General features: G+C 42.5%; 1 protein-coding gene across 4 annotated transcripts in view; it reads left to right on the plus strand.

The window, feature by feature from the left end:
* LOC111954403 (protein phosphatase 3 catalytic subunit alpha) overlaps nt 1-21,915 on the plus strand; it is a 132,661-nt gene that overhangs the window by 62,714 nt on the left and 48,032 nt on the right. For all 4 annotated transcript variants that reach the window (XM_023974150.2, XM_023974177.2, XM_023974171.2 and 1 more), the window contains exons 2-3: nt 3,379-3,579; nt 20,558-20,682. In XM_023974150.2, coding sequence (XP_023829918.1) covers nt 3,379-3,579; nt 20,558-20,682 — 326 coding nt within the window. The remainder of the gene's footprint in view (nt 1-3,378; nt 3,580-20,557; nt 20,683-21,915) is intronic.

The raw sequence follows: 21,915 nt of genomic DNA on the forward strand, positions 1-21,915 counted from the left end.
GTAACAAGAGTTTTCTTGTTTGGAACCCTTCCATTGGTCCTTAAGTGCAAGCTCTGCTTACATTTTGTGCATATACACACTTTGGGGGGGAAAAGCATGTTGTTGTAGTCAAATTAATGTAGTGATATCCTGACATAAGTGTAACTTCAAAGCTGTTTACAAGGGAGCATTGATTTTAAAGCATTGGACTGGTGTAAGTGTTGGCTGGAGGGAGTTTCCACCACGGTGGGAAGTGTTCCAAGTGCACACTTGAGGAGAAGGGTTGAGAACCTGGACGCTGCCCAAGAGATCTGTGCAGTCTTAGGTAGCACACCTGGTGTATAGATGCCTGTAAGATTAAGACTATCCAACAATCACTGTGTCGTTGCACTGATGGGTACACACATGCATGAACGCGGAGTACACACACACACACACACACACACCACACACAGACTGTTCCCAGGAAGCAGCATACTGAGTTCCTTCCCACTCTGTAAAGTTATGAGTACATGTGTGTAGCAGAAATGGTGGAAAGTGGGGGGGGGAGCCTGTGTACAACAGCTCAACATGACAGACAGGAGGCCGGGGCGGAGGAGCCAGTGTACAACAGCTCAACATGACAGACAGGAGCCTGGGGCGGAGGAGCCAGGTACAACAGTCAACATGAAGACAGGGCCTGGGGCGGAGGACCAGGGTACAACAGCTCAACATGACAGACAGGAGCCTGGGGCGGAGGAGCCAGTGTACAACAGCTCAACATGACAGACAGGAGCCTGGGGCGGAGGAGCCATGTACAACAGCTCAACATGATAGACAGGAGCCGGGGCGAGGAGCCAGGTACAACAGCTCAACATGACAGACAGGAGCCTGGGGCGAAGGAGCCAGGGTACAACAGCTCAACATGACAGACAAGAGCCGGGGCGAGAAGCCAGTGTACAACAGCTCAACATGACAGACAGGAGCCTGGGCGGAGGAGCCAGGGTACAACAGCTCAACATGACAGACAGGAAGCTGCATGTAGACAGACTGTGTCATGTTTGTCATTGATTATCATGTCTTGTCCCTGTGCTTCCCTCTGCTGGTCTTATTAGGGTCTTTCTCTTTCTCTCTCTCTCTTCCTCCTCCCTCTCCCTCCTCCCGCTCTCTCTCTCTCTATCCGTTCCGTTCCTGCTCCCAGCTGTTTCTCATTCTCCTAACGACTCATTTACTCTTTCACACCTGTCCCCTATTTTGCCCTCTGATTAGAGTCCCTATTTCTCCCTCTGTTTTCCGCTTCTGTCCTTGTCGGATTCTTGTTTGATGTTTGCTGTTCCTGTGTCCTTGTTCCGCCCTGTCGTGTTCTTTGCCTTCTTCAGATGCTGCGTGTGAGCAGGTGTCTATGACAGCTACGGCCAGTGCCTTCCTGAAGCGACCTGCAGTCGGTGGTCGCGTCTCCAGTCGTTCCTCTCTATTGACGAGAGGATTTCAGTTTCCTGTTTTGGATTTACCATTGATATTATCCAGGAGAATCATTATTTGTTTAATACTGGAATAAAGACTCTGTTACTATTACGTCGCTTTTGGGTCCTCATTCACCAGCATAACAGACTGTCACTTTAAGCCCAGGGCTAGAGTTGCACAGCAGGTGCTGAGAAGTGGCCCAGCCGGGGGCCAGTGGTAACCCTATCTGAGGCACTGGCTGGGGTTTGACGCACACCCACACAGATGAGTGTTGACTGTGCAGGGATGTAGGCTACTGAACTGAAGGTGTGGGGTAGGAATAGTTTGTCTGACTGGCTTGTCAATTGTTTCAGTCAGTGTCCATGATAGCTGTCTGGATTAAAGCTGAATGAGCAGAGGTACTGAAAGAGAAGGCTAATTTTGCGAGCCATATTGGGAATCTCGCTCTGCTTTCTTGTATCATATGAATGTCTGTCGAGAGAGACTACTGAAAGAGGAGTCTATGGGTGCTTCCCAATTCACCCACACTTCTCCCAAAGTGTGCACTTGCACACTCCCTGTCATTGATTTTAAAGCATTATTTTACCTTTATTTAACTAGGCAAGTCAGTTAAGAACAAATTATTATTTTCAATGACGGCCTAGGTTAACTGCCTTGTTCAGGGGCAGAACGACAGATTTGTACCTTGTCAGCTCGGGGATTGCAACCTTTCGGTTACTAGTCCAATGCTCTAACCACTAGGCTACGCTGCCGCCCCATTAGACTGGTGTAAGTATTGGCAGGAGGGAGTTTCCACCACGACGGGAAGTGTTCAAGTGCACACTTCAGGAGAGGGGTTGAGAACATGGACGCTACCCAATAGATCTGTGCAGTCTAAGGTAGCACACCTGGTATATAGAATTAAGCCCGATAATGAATGACCTTTTTCTATTCTTTCATTCATTACAGTGTGACATAGAAGTGCGCTAGAGGTCTGATTACCGATGATGTCACCTTAGGGAAATCATTGCCCCGTCTGTGGGATCTCCCCCACCCCTACTTGCACAGCACATTAATCTCTCTTTAGACCTGATGCTTCTCTGGGATTTTAATTAACATGATTTCCTATTTTCTGATGGTGTGAAAATGCTTAGTTAGTGAATCCACGTCATATTTTGGTGGCTAATTTGCAATTGACTATCAGGGTGGTGTACCTACTTGGTACTTTACAGCTGTTAGGCCATGTCAAAATGTGTTTTCATAGAATTCCTTGTTTCTGCTTTGCTCAAATGAAGGGTATTGTTGTGGGTGACTGTAATTAGTCAATAATTAAGATGCTCCCCATAAGGCCGGGAAAGTGAGCTTTTGATAGGATTATGTGTAGGCGGCAGGCAGCAGCAACACACAATAACTGCTAGGTAGAGTCTACCAAATGTTAGCGTTGATCATTTTTGTCATTTCAAAGTGCTAATTCGTGTATTTTACACTGGTAGTTGGTTTTCAGTTTGATAATTGCTGAAAGCACTCTTAAATTATTTTGAAGGGAGACATTTTACTTTTATTTTAAGTTATTTTCCTCTTAACATCAAAGTTTGTTTACTATTTGAATAAATCGTAAATAGATGTATTCACACATTTAGTTGTGAGCACCAATATGTTTTGTTGCATGTGATGAGAGGTGTTATGTTTCCCTTGACACCTAACCAGATATCTTTCCTCCAAAAGAGATTTCCTTGCACAAAATACACTCATTTCAAAGGCATTTTTGTTCTATTTTCACACAGAATTAATCTAAAACACAGGAGGACCTTATTCAGTGATACAACTGTACCTGTGACTTATTTGACTCAATCCTCTTCGCCCCTTTTGGGATCATAGGGTGTCCACCATTGCACTCGTCCTCACTCTTTTCCATGCAAGGTCTTTTGTACCTGTGGGTTTGTTGGACTAACTGTTCTCCTCTTTTTTCTTCTCCAGCTGTCCCTTTCCCGCCAAGTCACCGGCTCACAGCCAAGGAGGTGTTTGACAGTGATGGGAAGCCCAAAGTGGACGTGCTCAAAGGCCACCTGACCAAGGAGGGCCGCGTGGAGGAGAGCGTAGCCCTCAGACTCATCGGAGAGGGAGCGGCCATCTTGAGGGCTGAGAAGAACCTGCTAGACATAGAGGCACCCGTGACAGGTTAGTGAGTAAAGCGCACACATGAATATACAGTAGACACATGTGCGCACACACACACCCCTACCGCCTGCTCACGTGTTATTCAAAAAATATTACATAATTTTCTTCATAACGTACTTTCGTTCTTACGAATTCCAATTTGTTTGTAGCTAACGTTAGCTAGATTATCTAGGTGGCCAACGTTAGGGTTAAGGGTTAAACTTAGGTTACATGCTAGCTAAGTATTTAAATGTTTAGGGTTAGCGTTAGCTAACATGCTAGCTAAGTAGTTAAAAAGTAGTAAGTAGTTGCAAAGTTGCTAAAATGCTAAAGTTGTCCATGATGTGATTCAAACATGCAACGTTTGGGTTGCTAGACCTTTACGTTACACGCCCACCCATCCTCCCCAACCAACATCCCTCCTATCATTTCTGTCTTAAGTAACCTCAGTCTGTATCTGTGATTGAAGTGCACTGTATACAATTATTTTTTGTGTGCCTGTGTCATGGATTCCCCCGGTACTGCTGCTCATTCCGTGTACCAGTTCCGGAGGTCTACGTCACCCCTCTAGGCGTCACTGAACTGTCTCATTACGCACACCTGATTCCAATTCCCCTGATTAGTAATTGTATATATGTGCCCTCTGTTCACCATTGTCTTGTCGGTTATTGTTCCCATGTCCGTTGGTCTGTGAGTACCTGTGCTTTGTTATTTCGGCTTTCGTGCTGCGTGTATTGTGCACTTGTTATTACGTGTCTCGTCCCGTGTATTGTTGTGCATTTTTTATTACGGGTCTCGCCCCATGTATTGTTATTACAGGTAGGGTTGCAAAGGGTCGCAAACTTTTCAGTAAATTTCCGGAATTTTTCCAGAAATTTTCCATGGGAAGTTAAGCCCTGGAATTTGGGGAATTTTGCTTAAATTCTTTTAAAAAAGTTAGCTTATAACAGTGAACCTTTTTTGTGGGATACACATAAGGCAATTTTGGTTAAACTATCCCCAATTCAATGGAATTCAAACCCTCTGCATGCACAGTGCATTCTTCCATCACATGTGCAGTGTACTCTTCCATCACATATACAGCTGATTCCCAAGATCTTGCACACTAATGAGATGCAATTGAGCCCACGCTGCTACACTGTCTGAGCCAAGGACTACATGCTTTCTGGTAGGTTTTAATTACAATACTGTGTGGGTGAATATATTTTAATGACATACATGATTTTTTGTTAACTAGTAAATAGTAGCCTACAGGAAAGTGTGTTTAAATAATTTATAACTTAACAATTTCTGCTAGTTAGGTTTTGCTATCATGTGGGTTTAACCTTGCTGAGCCTGCTAACTGAGGAGTGTTAATTAACCTGTTTCCATACATGTTTAATTTTAAAACATTTATCTTACAAAAGGAGTTGTTTAATCTAACGGCTTAACTATTTATCTGTACATGGAATTGTATTTGTTATTTAAAAAATAAAAAAAAATCTAATCTTTACAGGAAAATGCCACGGGCACTATCTGATGTGTGGAGACATTTCACTGCAGCTAATGTAGAAGAAAAAGCTGTGTACATTTGCAAATACTGTGCCAAATCATAAGTGAAGGATGCAACAAAGATGCAGAATAATTTGGCCAAGTGTATAAAGTTCCAACAAGCAACTTCTGACACAAGTCCCTCTACTTCTATTTGAGGTGAAAATTATGAATCAGACACCTTATCGATAGCAACAGCTCATGGTCCTCCTGGAATCAGAATTTTCTTGGACTCAATGGAGGAACGTAGTCAAAGTAATGCTGATGAATGTCTTGCTCGAGCTGTGATTGCAACTGGTTCACCTCTGATGCTCACAGGCAATGTGTATTGGAAGAGATTTCGGAATGTTCTTCGCCCAGCATACACCCCTCCAACCAGACATGCTTTATCTATTCATTTGCTGGATGTAAGAGAAGAAATCCATACTGCCCTGCCCACTTCACTGTTACTCCAAGCAGAGGAAACTGCAGTTCTGAAATACATCAAAAAGCGTGAAGACTTCTGCCTGAAGCCCATACACACCGCAGCTTACATGTTGGACCCCAAGTATGCTGGCAAGAGCATCCTGTCTGGTGCAGAGATCAACAAGGTCTATGGTGTCATCACTACCGTGTCTCACCACCTTGGCCTGGATTAGGGCAAGGTTCTTGGCAGTCTGGTGAAGTACACTTCCAAGCAAGGGCTTCTGGATGGAGATGCAATATGGCAGTCGTGCCAACATATCTCATCAGCCACCTGTTGGAAGTGACTTTGTGGATCTGAGGCTCTTTCCCCTGTTGCCTCCATCATCCTCCAAATTCCACCAACATCAGCCCCCTCAGAGCGCCACTGGTACTTGTTTGGGAACACACACACCAAAGCACACAACAGGCTGACCAATACAAGGGTTGAAAAATTGGTGGCCATCCGGGCAAATCTGAGACTTTTGAGCCTGACAACGAGCCATGTTCAACAAGGTTGGAAAGTGACAGTGAAGATGAGGCCTCAGAGTCTGATGTTCAAGAGGTGGACATTGAGGAGGTCCAGGGAGAAGAAATGGAAAGCCTGAGAGGAAGACAACCAAAGCTTTAGTTTCTAGACTATCATTTTAAGATGTATGTTGAAAACGTTTTTGGGAGATGCGATGGATCATTGGGGATCATTCAATATTCCCTTTCTTTTGTTGTTCAGTGAAATCATCCCATGTGAAGAGTCAACTCATTTAATTAAAGTTCAATTCGTAACCAAATTGTTTTTAAAATTTCTATTGGAAGGATTTAATAATTTTGCAATTATGTCTACTTATGATAAGGTAAAAGGTTTATGTTTCTGTCTCCATATGATAGGGTAAATATATCCAATGTAAAAAAACATCTACATTTAAATGGTATTAATATTAATTTGCATATATTCCCGTTAATTCCCATATATTCCCGTTAATTCCCACGGAAAGTTTCCACCTCTGATATTCCCCAAAATGTGCAACCTAAGTATGGGTCTCGTCCCGTGTATTTATTAGAGGTTTAACCTCGCTCTTTTGTTTTGGTTACATCCCTGTGTTTTTGTATACGTGTTTGTTTTGGGCTTCGTCCCCGTGCCTTTCATGGCATGTTGTATTTTTGTGTGGAGTATTAAAATCCCCCTATTACGTATTCCTCGCCTGGCTCTGTTTCAATCCTTTATACAACGTGACAGCCTGCAATAAGTATTTTGTGTCTGTTTACAATAATCTGTGATACTGGGTTGTGTGGTCGCTGAATTTTACAGTACCCAAAGTCATACTGTGATGTTACAGTATCATGGGGAAAATAACTGTGTAGCTAAATACTGCAATGCAGGTTTGATTGGATGTTATCCCTCCTCCCTCTCTCTGGGGAGCCCTTACCCAACCTTCTACCTTTTCCACATCCCCTGAGTACGTCAGATACCGCCGGCTTTCAGGGATGTGCGTGGGCTCTGCTGCCGAACACCAGAACGCTATAACACAGCACAGGGCCAAGAGTACTTAAACTCGTTCAGTCTGACCAACCAAGGCGTCACTATGTGTTCAAATGCCTTTTGGTACATACACGACTTGAAAAGGTCAATTACTCTGTCAACACACACACACACACACACACACACACACACACACAACACACACACACACACACACACACACACACACCAACACACACACACACACCCACACACACACACACACACAACACACACACACAATCAACGTTTTGGCCCTCTTGAGGAAGATTAAGAGAGGGTATATTTCATAAAGCATATTGTGTGAGCCATTGAAATGTATTGAACTTCAATATGATTCCTAAACATTTGTTAGGAGATACACTAAACCTTAGTTGATTTTTAAGTTTGTTATTTTTGTTTAATCATTTGTCATTTTTATATGACCTGTCCTTTTTGGGTGATTTCTGACACGTTGATAAGAAATGGTCAGGAGATGTGCTGGTCCATATGTATAGATGCAAACCTATTGTTCTCTGTCACTCCCTTAAGTCAAGTGTCTCAGTAATACCCCAATTATACTTCATAATGAGCTTCTTTGATATTGGTTTAGTAAGAGGCAGAGGGCCAGTCCTCGGAACTAATGGCAATAGAGCACTTCCAGGAAGATTCCAAAGATAAATGGCCTTCATCCATCTCCTTTATATGTTTTGTTTTAGACTCTATTGCGCTAACATCGTACAACCATCTGGATGTCTCGCGAGCTTACATTCAGCAGTAATCAGTCTGGTACTTACAAGGCTACTATTGTGCAGCCTTCAAGGAAACACATCAGATATTCTCTGTCTCTCTAGTCCCCACACCAGAAGTCATTATTCTACCATTTGGCCCTGGCTAATGTAAATGTGACTGTCTGGGTTTGAATCCAGGTCTCCGGTGCACAGCAAAGATGTGTTAGCCCCTTAAGCTAAAGCCAAGGCATTAGCTTGGGTACGGCTGACGGGCTGGTAGACACAGCTACTTACATGAGACTCAAACCCATGATCTTACATTGCCATTCCAGCAAACCGGGAACATTCCCAGAACATAAGCTAAGATTTTTATAACATTAGGATAATAACATTCCAAAAACATTCAGTAAAATATTGTGCACAACATCGCGGATAGTGATGCACAACATCACTATCCGCGCTACAGAGGATAGTGTGTACAGCCATGTACATCACTGGGGCCGAGCTCCCTGCCATCCAGGACCTCTGTACCAGGCGGTGTCAGAGGAAGGACCCTAAAAATTGTCAAAGACTCCAGCTACCCAAGTCATAGACTGTTCCCTCTGTTTCCACGCGGCAATCGGTACTGGAGCGCCGAGTCTGGTACCAAAAGGCTCCTGAACAGCTTCTTTCTACCCCCAAGCCATAAGACTTCTGAAAAGTTAATCAAATGGCCACCCTGACTATTTGCATTGACCCCTTTTATTTGCACGGACTCTCTTGCACCAGCTCTATGCACACTCACTGGACTCTACCCACACACACTACACTGACTTTCCCAACATACACACTTCATACACTCACACACTACACACACACACACACACACACACACCTAACACGCACATATGGATATTGACACCACTCACACAGACACACTTTCACTCTGCATATGCTGCTGCTACTCTGTTTATTATCTATCCTGATTGCCTAGTCACTTATACCCATACCTACATGTACATATTACCTCAACTACCTCGTAACCCTGCACATTGACTCGGTACCGTTACTCCTTGTATATAGCCTTATTATTGTTATTTTGTGTTACTATTTTATATTTCTGCATTGTTGGCAAAGGGCTCCTAAGTAAGCATTTCACTGTAAAGTCTACAACTCTTATATTCGGCGCAAGTGACAAATGTAACTAATTTAATTTGACTCAAACCCATTTTCTTGCATATAACAAGCCCATAATATTATGTGACTCAAACCCATTGCCTTATTAAGGTGATGATTGAAGATGGCATGGTGCCTACAGATGTAAGATCTTAATTTGATCACTCTTTTGTTGCTGAAAATTTTCCTGCACAACAGGAAGTGCAAACTTGTAGTGTATTGGAGGTTTAAAAAAAAATCCATTCTTTATAATCCACATAATAATTCACATTTCCTGTTGCTGTAGGATTATTTTCCTGCTGAAGCAAACTGGTTCAAATTAAGATCCTACATCTGTAGACGCTGTGCTGCTGTACCTCTATTTGTGGCTGAGTGTTGCACAATGTACTGTAAAAAAATGTCTCCACTGTCTCTGCCACGATCACAAATCATAGTGCCATGCGAGGTTTTCACTTATTAGATAATAAGGGAGCGAAGGGCAGTGGTTGCTATGTGTTAGGTGTTGTGTTATAACAAAATGGTGTCTGTTTTAGTGTACATCTCATTAAAGTGGAACTGACAGTATTTTAACTACATTTTGGATGTGAAACAAACAGACAATCATAATATCAGTCAAAAACATTAAATTCCCAGTTTATGCTTCAAACCCAACTTTTTAAGAGGTTTTATAAATGGGTTATATTTTACTCAAAATTCCATGAATTACAGTAAGGCATTGTTGGCAGAATAGATGGATGCAGTTCAATGCATGATTCATATAACTCACCAATTTTTTAATTTTTAATTTTACCTTTATTTAACTAGGCAAGTCAGTTAAAAACAAATTCTTATTTTCAAAGATGGCCTAGGAACAGTGGGTTAACTGCCGTTAACAGATTTTCACCTTGTCAGCTTGGGGATTCGATCTTGCAACCTTTCGGTTATTAGTCCAACGCTCTAACTACTAGGCTACCTTCCGCCAGGTCATAATTTTGGACTACCAATACATTTCTTGGTGGTCCAAAAATATTGCTGTCAGGTTGTAGATTTCAGCTGGCCTGGTACATTGTTTGCTGCCACGACCCATTCAGAATGCACAGTTTCAGTTTCAAAACGGACAACTATAACTAACATGCTGACCAGACCGGACACGTCGCGTGCGCGAGCGTCGCAAAATAAATTTAGAAACCCATGTTATTCAATTATTGCACCCACACTGCTTGCGTGCGCCAACGATGTGACACCAAGGGCTAAAATAGATGTTGTTCCTATTTCTAACGCAGATCGCGCTGCAAGTCCTGCCTCTCCCATCTCCTCTTGGTTTATAGAAGCAGGTACCCACGTGCCATCTCCTCATTGGTTTATAGAAGCAGGTACCCACGTGCCAACCACGTGGGTGATAGAAAGACTAAAACTGTTTTGCCGGTAATACATTGAAAGTTTAGATGCGATCACCATATAATTTAAACATGAACCTGCGTGTCGTGATCGCGTTTGGTGTGGGGGGGCAAAATAAATGTATGCACGATAGCGCACGCGCGCAGCCGGTTTGGGCAAGGTGTAATAAGGCTGGGAATGTCAATACAATCAAAATAGCAAGGGCAATGACCACAAGTCAGTCATAACGTGGCTAATAGGCTAGTGCACATGTGTCAAACACAATGCCCATGGGCCGAATAGGACACACAAGTGCGTATAAATGAGTCAACATTTGAGTCAGCTACTTTAACGAAGTACAGCCAGATGCGCTCACATTGTTGAATTCAACTTCAATTCCGCTGCTTTCGTGTGTCCGGGTAACAGCGGAGAGAAAGTGAACAGACACATGTCACAGTCTGAGCTTAGGCTACTATAAAATGTTGCAGTCGTTTTTTAAAGCTTGACCATTTATAACCAAAAAACTAAACCTGCAACAAACACCATGGAAAACAGAAACATCTAGGCCTATTACAGCAACATTTGAGCAGAAGCCTAATATATTTTGAGTGCACCTTACAGCAATGCTGCATTCAATCGCACCGGTGATCCATACAGTGCAAAAAATATATATTCATTACCGGTCAAAGGTTTTAGAACACCTACTCAATCAAGGTTTTTTCTTTATTTTTACTATTTTCTACATTGAAGAATAGTAGTGAAGACATCAAAACTGATAACACATATGGAATCATGTAGTAAGCAAAAAAGTGTTAAACAAATCAAAATATTTTTTCTATTTGAGATTCTTCAAATAGCTACCCCTTTGCCTTGATGACAGCCTTGCACACTCTTGGCATTCTCTCAACCAGCTTCACCTGGAATGCTTTTCCAACAGTCTTGAAAGAGTTCCCACATATGCTGAGTGTATCAGTATAACTTTAGTCCATCCCCTCGCCCCAACCCGGGCGTGAACCAGGGACCCTCTGCACACATCAACAACAGTCACCCACGAAGCATCGTTACCCATCGCTCCACAAAAGCCGCGGCTCTTGCAGAGCAAGGGGAACCACTACTTCAAGGTCTCAAAGCGAGTTACGTAACCGATTGAAACGCTATTAGCGCGCACCACCGCTAACTAGCTATCCATTTCACATCCGTTACACTCACCCCCCTTTCGACCTCCTCCTTTTCCGCAGCAACCAGTGATCCGGGTCAACAGCATCAATGTAACAGTATAACTTTATGGCGTCCCCTCGCCCCAACGCGAACTAGGGACCCTCTGCACACATCAACAACAGTTACCCACGAAGCGTCGTTACCCATCGCTCCACAAAGGCCGCGGCCCTTGCAGAGCAAGGGGAACCACTACTTCAAGGTCTCAAAGCGAGTGACGTAACCGATTGAAACGCTATTAGCGCGCACCACCGCTAACTAGCTAGCCATTTCACATCCGTTACATGAGCACTTGTTGGCTGCTTTTCCATCACGCTGCGGTCTGACTCATCCCAAACCATCTCAATTTGGTTGAGGTCGGGGGATTGTGGAGGCCAGGTCATCTGATGCAGCACTCCATCACTCTCCTTGGTAAAATAGCCCTTACACAGCCTGTGTTGGGTCATTGTCCTGTTGAAAAACAGTCCCACTAAGCCCAAACCAGATGGGATGGCATATCACTGCAGAATGCTGTGGTAGCCATGCACTCCCACACCACCACACCATCACACGCAAAGCACTCCCACACCATCACACCTCCTCCTCCATGCTTCACGGTGGGAACTACACATGCGGAGATAATCCGTTCACCAACAACGCGTCTCACAAAGACACGGCGGTTGGAACCTAAAATCTCCCATTTGAAATCCAGACCAAAGGACACATTTCTACCTGTCTAATGTCCATTGCTCGTGTTTCTTGGCCCAAGCAAGTCTCTTCTTATTATTGGTGTCCTTTAGGAGTGGTTTCTTTGCAGAAATTCGACCATGAAAGCCTGATTCACACAGTTTCCTCTGAACAGTTGATGTTGAGATATATCTGTTACTTGAACTCTTGTTACTTGAAATGCTTCACATTTATTTGGGCTGCAATTTCTGAGGTTGGTACCTCTAATGAACTTATCCTCTGGGTCTTCTATTCCTGTGGCGTTCCTCATGAGAGCCAGTTTCATCATAGCGCTCAATGTTTTTTGCGACTGCACTTGCAGAAACTTCCAGTTCTTGAAATGTTCCATATTGACTGACCTTCATGTCTTAAAATAATGATGGACAGTCATTTCTCTTTGCTTTTTTGAGCTGTTCTTGCCATAATATGGACTTGCTCTTTTACCAAATAGGGCTATCTTCTGTATACTCCCCTTCCTTGGCTCAAACGCATTAAGAAGGAAAGAAATTACACAAATTCACTTTTAACAAGGCACACCTGTTAATTGCAATGCATTCCAGGTGACTACCTCATGAAGCTGGTTGAGAGAATGCCTAGAGTGTGCAAAGCTGTCATCAAGGCAAAGGGTGGCAACTTTAAAGAATCTCAAATATAAAATATATTTTGATTTGTTTAACACTTTTTTTGGTTACTACATGATTCCATATGTGTTATTTCATAGTTTTGATGTCTTCACAATTATTCTACAATGTAGAATAATAAAAGTAAATAAAAAACCTTGAATGAGTAAGGGTTGCAGCATATTATGCACCTCTGCAAGCATAGCAGCAAAGTTTGGACAAATATTATTTATCTCTTTTTTAATATGTTAAAATGATATACTGTATATAGCATCCTATGTACATAAGTGGACATTTTAAAGGGCCGTATTTTCTTAATATAACAATGGCCAGTTTGGGTAGCAGTTGTAAAAAATAAATGTCTGGCCCGAGAATTCATTGTGTTTTTTTAAGATGGTCCGTGTGCTGTTTGAGTTTGACAGCCCTGGGCTAGCGTATCTACACTGAACAAAAATATAAAGTATAATGTAAAGTGTTGGTCCCATGTTTCATGAGCTGAAATAAAAGATCCCAGAAATGTTCCATGCGAACAAAATGCTTATTTCTCTCAAATTTTGTGCACACATTTGTTTACATCCCTATTAGTGAACATTTCTAATTTTCCAATATAATCCATCCACCTGACAGTAGTGGCATTTAAAGAAGCTGATTAAACAGCATGATCATTACACAGGTGCACCTTGTGCTGGGGACAATAAAAGGCCACTCTAAAATTGGCACATCAAATTTTGTCACATAACACAATGCCACAGATGTCAAGTTGAGGGAGCATGCAATTGGCATGCTGACTGCAGCAATATCCACCAGAGCAGTTGCCAGATAACTGAATGTTAATTTCTCTAACATAAGCTGCCTCCAACGTCGTTTTAGAGAATTTGGCTGTATGTCCAACCTGCAGTATGTCAAACCTGCCACACAAACACAGCCGTATGGCGTAATGTGGGCGAGCGGTTTGCTGATGTCAACGCTGTGAACAGAGTGCCCCATGGTGGCGGTGCGGTTATGGCATGGACAGGCATAAGCTACGGACAATGATCACAATTGCATTTTATCGATGGCAATTTGAGATACCGTGGCGAGATCCGGCCCATTGTCGTGCTGTTCATTCGTCGCAATCACCTCATGTTTCAGAATGATAATGTCGCAAGGATCTGTACACAATTCCTGGAAGCTGAAAATGTCCCAGTTCTTCCATGGCCTGCATAGTCACCAGACATATCACCCATTGAGCATGTTTGGGATGGTTGAATTGACGTGTACAACAGCGTGTTCCAGTTCCCGCTAATATCCAGCAACTTCGCACAACCATTGATGAGGAGTGGGACAACATTCCACAGGCCACAATCAACAGCATGATCAACTCTATGCAAAGGAGATGTGTCGCGCTGCAGGAATCGAATAGTGGTCACACCAGATTATTTAAGGTATCTGTTACCAACAGACGCATATCTGTATTCCGAGACATGTGAAATCCATATGAGGATGTCATGTCATTGGAGGAGAGGGTGAGTGACCAACTTTTTCCCCTCATATCGTTTTTCGTTGGCTACAGCTAGAGATGCTGCCGGTTTCATTTGGTTAGCTAGCAAGAAATGTGAATCGCTTTGCTAGCCAGCTATGCTGATCTTGAATGACTGTTATCCACAGTTAGCATATCTCTTAGTTGTCAATCAAATGTGTTGGGCGTGCAGGCAAGTTCCCATTTAATTGTCAAAACGTGGGTTGGGACAAAAATGCATTGGCAGGCAAGCTGCAGAAGGACGTGCAGGCTACTATTCCCCATTGTTTATCAGTGAAATTTTGACTGCCAACTAGTTGAAAAAGTTTGAGGTTTATCTGATGTTCCCTCGTTAGATTTTAGCTCATCCAGCTCTGGCTAGCATTAGTTGTTGATGATATGCATTGGCTGTCACGCCCTGACCATAGAGAGCCTTTTATTCTCTATGTTGGTTAGGTCGGGGTGTGACTAGGGTGGGTTATCTAGGTTGTTGTATGTCTATGTTGACCTGGTATGGTTCCCAATCAGAGGCAGCTGTTTATCGTTGTTTCTGATTGGGGATCATATTTAGGCAGCCATTTCCCCACTGTGTTTTGTGGGATCTTGTTTGGAGTTAGTGCATGTTGCACCTCTTATGTTACGGTTCGTTGTTTGTTTCTTTTTTTGTTTTGTAAGTTTCACGAAATAAAGATGTCGAACTCAGAGTACGCTGCGCCTTGGTCCGTTTATTCATTAGATGATCGTGACATTGGCAACTGAGGGGAAGAGAGCCTACCTTTTCATGGTTGTTTGATCAATAGGATTGTGAAGTTCCCAAATGTAGGAGGACTTATGTGTTATTTACATATTTGCAGAAATCCATTAAGGTGTATTTTTTGCTCTAAAGTCGCGCTGCTGCCTGTAAACACACAGTCCAGTTAAAAGTAAATGATGGCAGGCCCGTGTGTGGCTTATGTGCTTATAGGCCAACTGTAGCTCTGATTGGCTATGGCGTACCGGTCTGCGCAGACACCAGTCCTGGACAGGACAGATGTTTTTATTTGGTTTTATTTACTGCAGTGTCTATTAATTGACCTAACGCACTGAAGCTTTCCAGCTGTTGCTATAGAATTTTCACAAATGCCTTACTATACGTCATTCCCAAACATTCTATGAAGGTGTCATATTTTGTCAGTTCCACTTTAAATCACAGTGGTAGCAGATCAGTTGAGAACGTTACCTTTGTCATACCACACAAGTTGGTGTCATGTCATTGTGGTTGTTCCTTTTAATTCTGTCATTCTATGATTGTGTTTTTTTGATTGTGCTCATAGAATATGCTTGATAGCTCCATAATGCTGTATGTGTGGTCCCCATCTCATTCTCTGCAGATAGTATGCAAGCCATACCTCTCATTCGATAGTCAAGAAAAAAGCCTGGAGCTGCAATTCATCATTGTTATCTTCCAGAGAAATCAGTTGTATGTGATTGGTTGTGAAGTAGAATGGCGAGTCAGAGAAAAGGCTTGGTGGTGTGTTGGTTGTGAATCAGCCTGTAGAGCCAGGGGGTAGGAGTTAACATGAGACACTTGTACACCCACTCCTACACCCACCCCTCTCCTACTCAACAGTTCTGTTCTACGGCAATGATACACACACACACACACACACACACACACTGAGTGCCTCACAAGGCCAGATTTTCTGTTGAAAAGAAGCCATTGTTTCTCTCACTCACTCATTCATTCTGCACCTCATTCTCCCATCTCTTCTGTCTATGTGATGTGTCTTGGGCGACCCACACACACTTTCTGGTTGTGTCTATCAGGCCCAAACTGCTCCCAACACAGCTCACTGCTGTACCATTCAGCACAACCTGTAGCTACGTTCTGCTTTTCCAGAAACACACTGCACTAATGACTTAACTGTACAACCAACGAGAGAAAAGAGCCTTCATCTACCAGACCTTCACATCCCGGTCTGTCACATACAACATATGAATCCTGAACGGATTTGCAAGCTGCACTCCTATATGCACTACTATTTCACTCCGGGCTTGAACTCGGCAGATCTCACCAACTCAATGAGCTTGCCTCTGGAGTGGCCTGTGTAGGTTATCGAGCAGAGCTGGCTTGTGTAAGTCAGCCACCCACACACATACTAGCTGTTGCCGCCTGACTGGCGATATGGTTTTGATCAGTCTCGCACAGTAGCGCGGGGCGATGGATGGCGAGAACAAATTCTATCTCACTTGAGATAATGTACTCCCACTTGCTCATCTTATGTGGGCCTTGTCGTGACTGGTGATTGCCTGTGTCCATGCATGCGTCTGTATGTGCTTGCCTGCATGTGTGTTATAACAAAGCCCAGAGGAAAGCCATTGTATCTGATATGAATACGGCCTTACTGCCTACTATCCAGTGTGTCCAGTGTGCACAGCTGATTAGAACTCACCATGGCCTGGTTTGGCTGGCCATACATCATATCGTCTTCTTGACCCCTAGGTCACTCTATTCCAGTGTGACCCCACGGCCACTTCTGTCACCATGGCGTTATCACAGAGAAACACAAAGGTTGGTTTTGTCCAGATCCACCCACACACAGAGCGAGAGAGAGCACATCCCTAGGGCTGGAGCGTTTAGTGTAACCGTTTGTTGCTTCATCATGTTCCTTGTGTTCTTGGATTGTTTGTTATTCTCATGTTATGTCTTGTAACAGTGTGATGTTGAATAAGACATTTGAATAGACTGTATCCCAGCTTTTTTGATAGAACAATATTTTGCAGCAACTAGGTCTCAAAGTCTCACGTCAGAATTAGACGTTCATCCATGTTTCTCAAACATCCAATTTGGATGTTCTTCCAAACGGCAAATTTCAAAGTGTTTAAGGTTGAGTTTAGGCATTAAGTGCGAAATTTTAACAAATACACATGTTCTATCGCTGGATTCGAACATGCAACCCTTGCCAACGCTTACACCCATCCACATCCACAGCACCCTAGCAAAATCGAAACCTACTTGAAGGTAACAGCGCTCACTCTTGCCCCTAGTGGACAGTTTCCTCGTCATTTCCCAAAGTCCTCAGACATGGATGGACGTCGAATACTGACTTGTATCACGGGGGACCTGGCTGGTTTTGTTCTGATGTACATTCATTCTTCATTGACCCGAAACTAACCAGTAATTCACCAGACAAGGTTTTGATTCTTTAGTATGTGCTATCGCAAGTCCATCATATAGACTTTGCTTGCATTGATTTACAGTTATACTATTGCTTACAATAGTGCTGTAGGTTACAAAATACAATATAATGGTGATCATGGTGTGTACCGTGCTGGCTGAAAATCCCCCAGAGACCAATAAGCTATGAATGAGAGGGATTTTTACTTTCTATAATTCCTTACAAATATCCACATTTTTTTGTAGTAAGCGAGAATGAACATCCACTTTGCACAATGAGCTGCTTCTCAAAACAGCATGAATAGACTATTTGAATGGAATATCATTTGTAACATACGGTAACACTTTATTTGGATAGTCCATCTGTGATGCTCTATAGACTATCAGTAACATTTCAACTAACTATCTACTAACCCTAGCTCTCCCTAACCTTAATCCTTATCCTAAACTGAATTATAACCCTAACCCTTATTCTAACCCTAAATGTAACTTTAGCAAGCAGTTGCTTATCAACAGATAGTTTGTTGATTGTATGACCATCTGTAGATCTGCAGGTGGACTATCCGGACTATCCAAATAAAGTGTGACCCAACCAACAGTTGATTTTGGGAGGGGAAGGGAGCACATTAGAAATGAGAACCCTTTGAGTCTTAACCTAAGTCTAAATCCAGAAATGAAACCATTTGAAAAGAGTGGGATTCTTCAAAGACAAAATTACAAAAGGAGAGTTTACAATGCATATGCGGAGAACAGATTCTCTCTTCTCTTCCTCGTGTCTCGAGGGGCTTGTAACTCGAGCTAATTACTTTCCAATGCAGTCATCCAACATATGATAATTGGAACTGTCTTCAAGATATTGCTACAAGTTTACTCTCTGTCATTAGATACAGGCTTAAAGACACATGTAAACAAATAAGTGGATAGCGTTTGCAAAGGATGGTGTTGATATTCATTGCCAGGGACCAAATTAGTAGGCCTATCAGTGCTTTAGCAACTGTGTTTGAGCCAGAGTAGTTGGCTGACGTTATCTTTTGCTACGGAGTATCAGTGTATCAATTGTTACCATGAATGTTAATGTTGTTGAACATTTTCTCACTGAAATGTAAGGTTAGAAAAATGGAGAGGGAATTACCTACCAATATTTGTGAATAACACACACACTCAGAATAAAAAAACAAACATGTTTTGATCAAATCAATCAGGGAATTCATTGTATAATAATATAAACTATGATTGGCTGGTCATGAAGGTTCTGACTTGCAGCTGGATATGACATTCAACACAGGTCACTGCATTGCAAAGAAATGACTAGGACTAGGTAGGACTGGTCTGGGTTCTTTAATCGCAGTACCAGCGATTACAGTGTGTGGCCAGCGGGTGACAAATGTCTGAAGGCACTGTGGGCTGTGGCTCCTTGGCTCTCCGAGGAGCAGTGGTGAACGGGGTCAGAGGGGCAATGGGAAAACCGATCCTATTTCACTGAGTGGCAAATGGTAATCCCTGATTTCATGGAGAGATTGAGTCAGCCCAGTCACAATGTGGGTCATGTTGGGTTGTTGACTGTAGTGATTAATGGATAGGTGGGGTGGGGATGTGACTAACGTCAAAGGAAAGAAATGTGCCAAAGTCCCTCTGTTATGAAGGAGGGGAGGGAGTGGAGTGTACAGTCCATTTTCGATAATGCACATTGCCATACAATTGCGGGCAACAACAACACTGTAGAGTTGAGATCTATACAGGCATTGGGATACATTTCGTTCCTCCATAATAACATAATAATAGCAGAATTTTGTTCCGTAGCAATAGAATAATAGGCTGTACAAATGATGTTCCTTTCATAGATTTCAGTGAGGGGTGTTCTATGAACAAAAAGCACAGGGAAGTGACGCATGTCATAGTGAGACATTCTATTGTACTAAAGATGGATCTATGGCTGAATGACAGCTTTATTGATAAATGTTTCATGTTATCTCATGATACCACCTTGCTAACAATGGGATGTCAATGTACACGCTAATAATGGGATATCAATGTACATCAATGGGATATCAATGCACATCAGTGTTTCCATAGATGCTTGTAAGAATAAAATGGCAAATTCAAAAGGTTATTGGGTTATTGAAGACTGACTCTCATACTAATCATACAATAAGAATTTTACTGTGACGTAAAACGTTAGGCCACTCTAAAATCCACTGTAACAGAAATAGTGTGGACCTTATTTGTCCCCATGTTTGTTTGTTTGTTGATAGCCAGTCTTGCTGTATCTCCCTTTACATTACAGTGGTCCTTCTTGGTTCGAGTAGGGTCCAACATTTTGGGAAGGTGTTGCATTTGTCTAGAAAAAAAAGAACCATTCTTGAAACAACATATTTGGTCTGACAAAGTCATATCTCTCATGCTAATAGATGATGTAAAAAGTAGAATATAATAGTTGGTTTGGTCATGTTGATTTGTGGTGCAGGCTAGTTATTGGTCAGAGGGTCTCTCGAGTGGGATTCTGCCCTGGGCCTGCTTACATTGTTTATGCAAAGCAAAACTCACTGTGTAATACAACACATAGTGTCTCGGTTCACATGTTTTATGCATGATGCATGTATTATGAAGGGATGCAGGCGAGACAACACATTTTTGTACCAGTTGGCCCAGGTTCAATTGGCTGGCGACATACAGTACAGAAACACAAGACACTTCGCACTTGCAAACCCTCTCCAAGCTAATTGTATGAAACATGCTTTGAGTTTAAACCTTTATGTTTGTTAGGTGAGAGTAGCAGTTGCATTGTGTATTGGAACTGGGTATATATTAACACATAATTGCCCCCGTAAATAAAAGCTATTGTGCCACTTGGCTTCAGAGGATGGTTTATGATCATGATAAATGTCATGATGATGTTCATGTTTATGTATTAGGAGGAACAATTGTGAATTATGATACCACAAACAAAAGTGTAATAAGAAATGGATATTAAAATTCATATTCATATTTTTTACCGCACAGAAAAACTGCACTTTTAAAGAAGACAAAGAAAATGTTTAGAATGTGAAAGTCAAGAGTTGTATGACGTCTATTTCCTCCTCTGTTTGTTTCCTATAGTTTGCGGAGATATCCATGGCCAGTTCTTTGACCTGATGAAGCTGTTTGAAGTAGGAGGGTCACCGGCTAACACGCGCTACCTTTTCTTGGGAGACTACGTCGACAGAGGATATTTCAGTATTGAAGTAAGTGTTTCACCTGTTCTGAGAACATTAAAGGAAAATACCACTCAAAAACTATCTTTTGGTATTTGTTTCATTAGTCGATTGTTGAAACAGTCCCAAAATGTTTTGCATGTCAACAATCAAGTTTTTAAGATATACAGTGCATTCGGAAATTATTCAGACCGCTTCCCCTTTTCCACATTTTGTTACGTTACAGCCTTATTCTAAAATTGATTAAATTTAAAAAAATCCCCATCAATCTACACACAATACCACATACTGACAAAGCGAAAAATAGTTTATTTTTATTTTTCCAAATGTATACCAGTATTTTATTTTATTTATATAAGTATTCAGACCCTTTGCTATGAGAGTCAAAATTGAGCTCAGGTGGATCCTGTTTCCATTGATCATCCTTGAGATGTTCCAACTTGATTACAGTCCACCTGTGGTAAATTCAATTGATTGGACATGATTTGGAAAGGCACACACGTTTCTATATAAGGTCCCACAGTTGACAGTGCATCTCAGAGCAAAAACCAAGCCATGAGGTCGAAGTAATTGTACAAAGAGCTCTGAGACAGGATTGTGTCAAGGACAGATCTGGGGAAGAGTACCAAAAAATGCAGCATTGAAGGTCCCCAAGAACACAGTGGCCTCCATCATTCTTAAATGGAAGAAACTTGGAACCACCAAGACTCTTCCTAGAGCAAGCCATCTGGCCAAACTAAGCAATCGGAGGAGAAGGGCCTTAGTCAGGGAGGTGACCAAGAACCGGACAGAGCTCCAGAGTTCCTCTGTGGAGGAACCCTTCCAGATGGACAACCATCTCTGCAGCACTCCACCAATCAGGCCTTTATGGTAGAGTGGCCAGACGAAAGCCACTCCTCAGTAAAAGGCACATGACAGCCCGCTTGGGGTTTGCCAGAAGGCCCCTAAAAACTCTCAGACCATGAGAATCAAGATTCTCTGGTCTGATGAAACCAAGATTGAACTCTTTGGCCTAAATGCCAAGCTTCACGTCTTGAGCAAACCTGGCACCGACAGCATCATGCTGTATGGATGTTTTTCAGAGCCAGGGACTGGGAGATTAGTCAGGATCGAGGGAAAGATGAACGGATCAAAGTACAGAGAGATACCCATCCAACCTGACAGAGCCCAAATTTGTAACAAAAACATTTTTAACCTGTTTTTGCTTCGTCATTCTGTGGTGTATTGTGTGTAGGTTGATAAGGGAAAAAACAATGTAATCGA

Source organism: Salvelinus sp. IW2-2015, linkage group LG3 (assembly GCF_002910315.2).
Source record: "Salvelinus sp. IW2-2015 linkage group LG3, ASM291031v2, whole genome shotgun sequence".
Lineage (NCBI taxonomy): Eukaryota > Metazoa > Chordata > Actinopteri > Salmoniformes > Salmonidae > Salvelinus > Salvelinus sp. IW2-2015.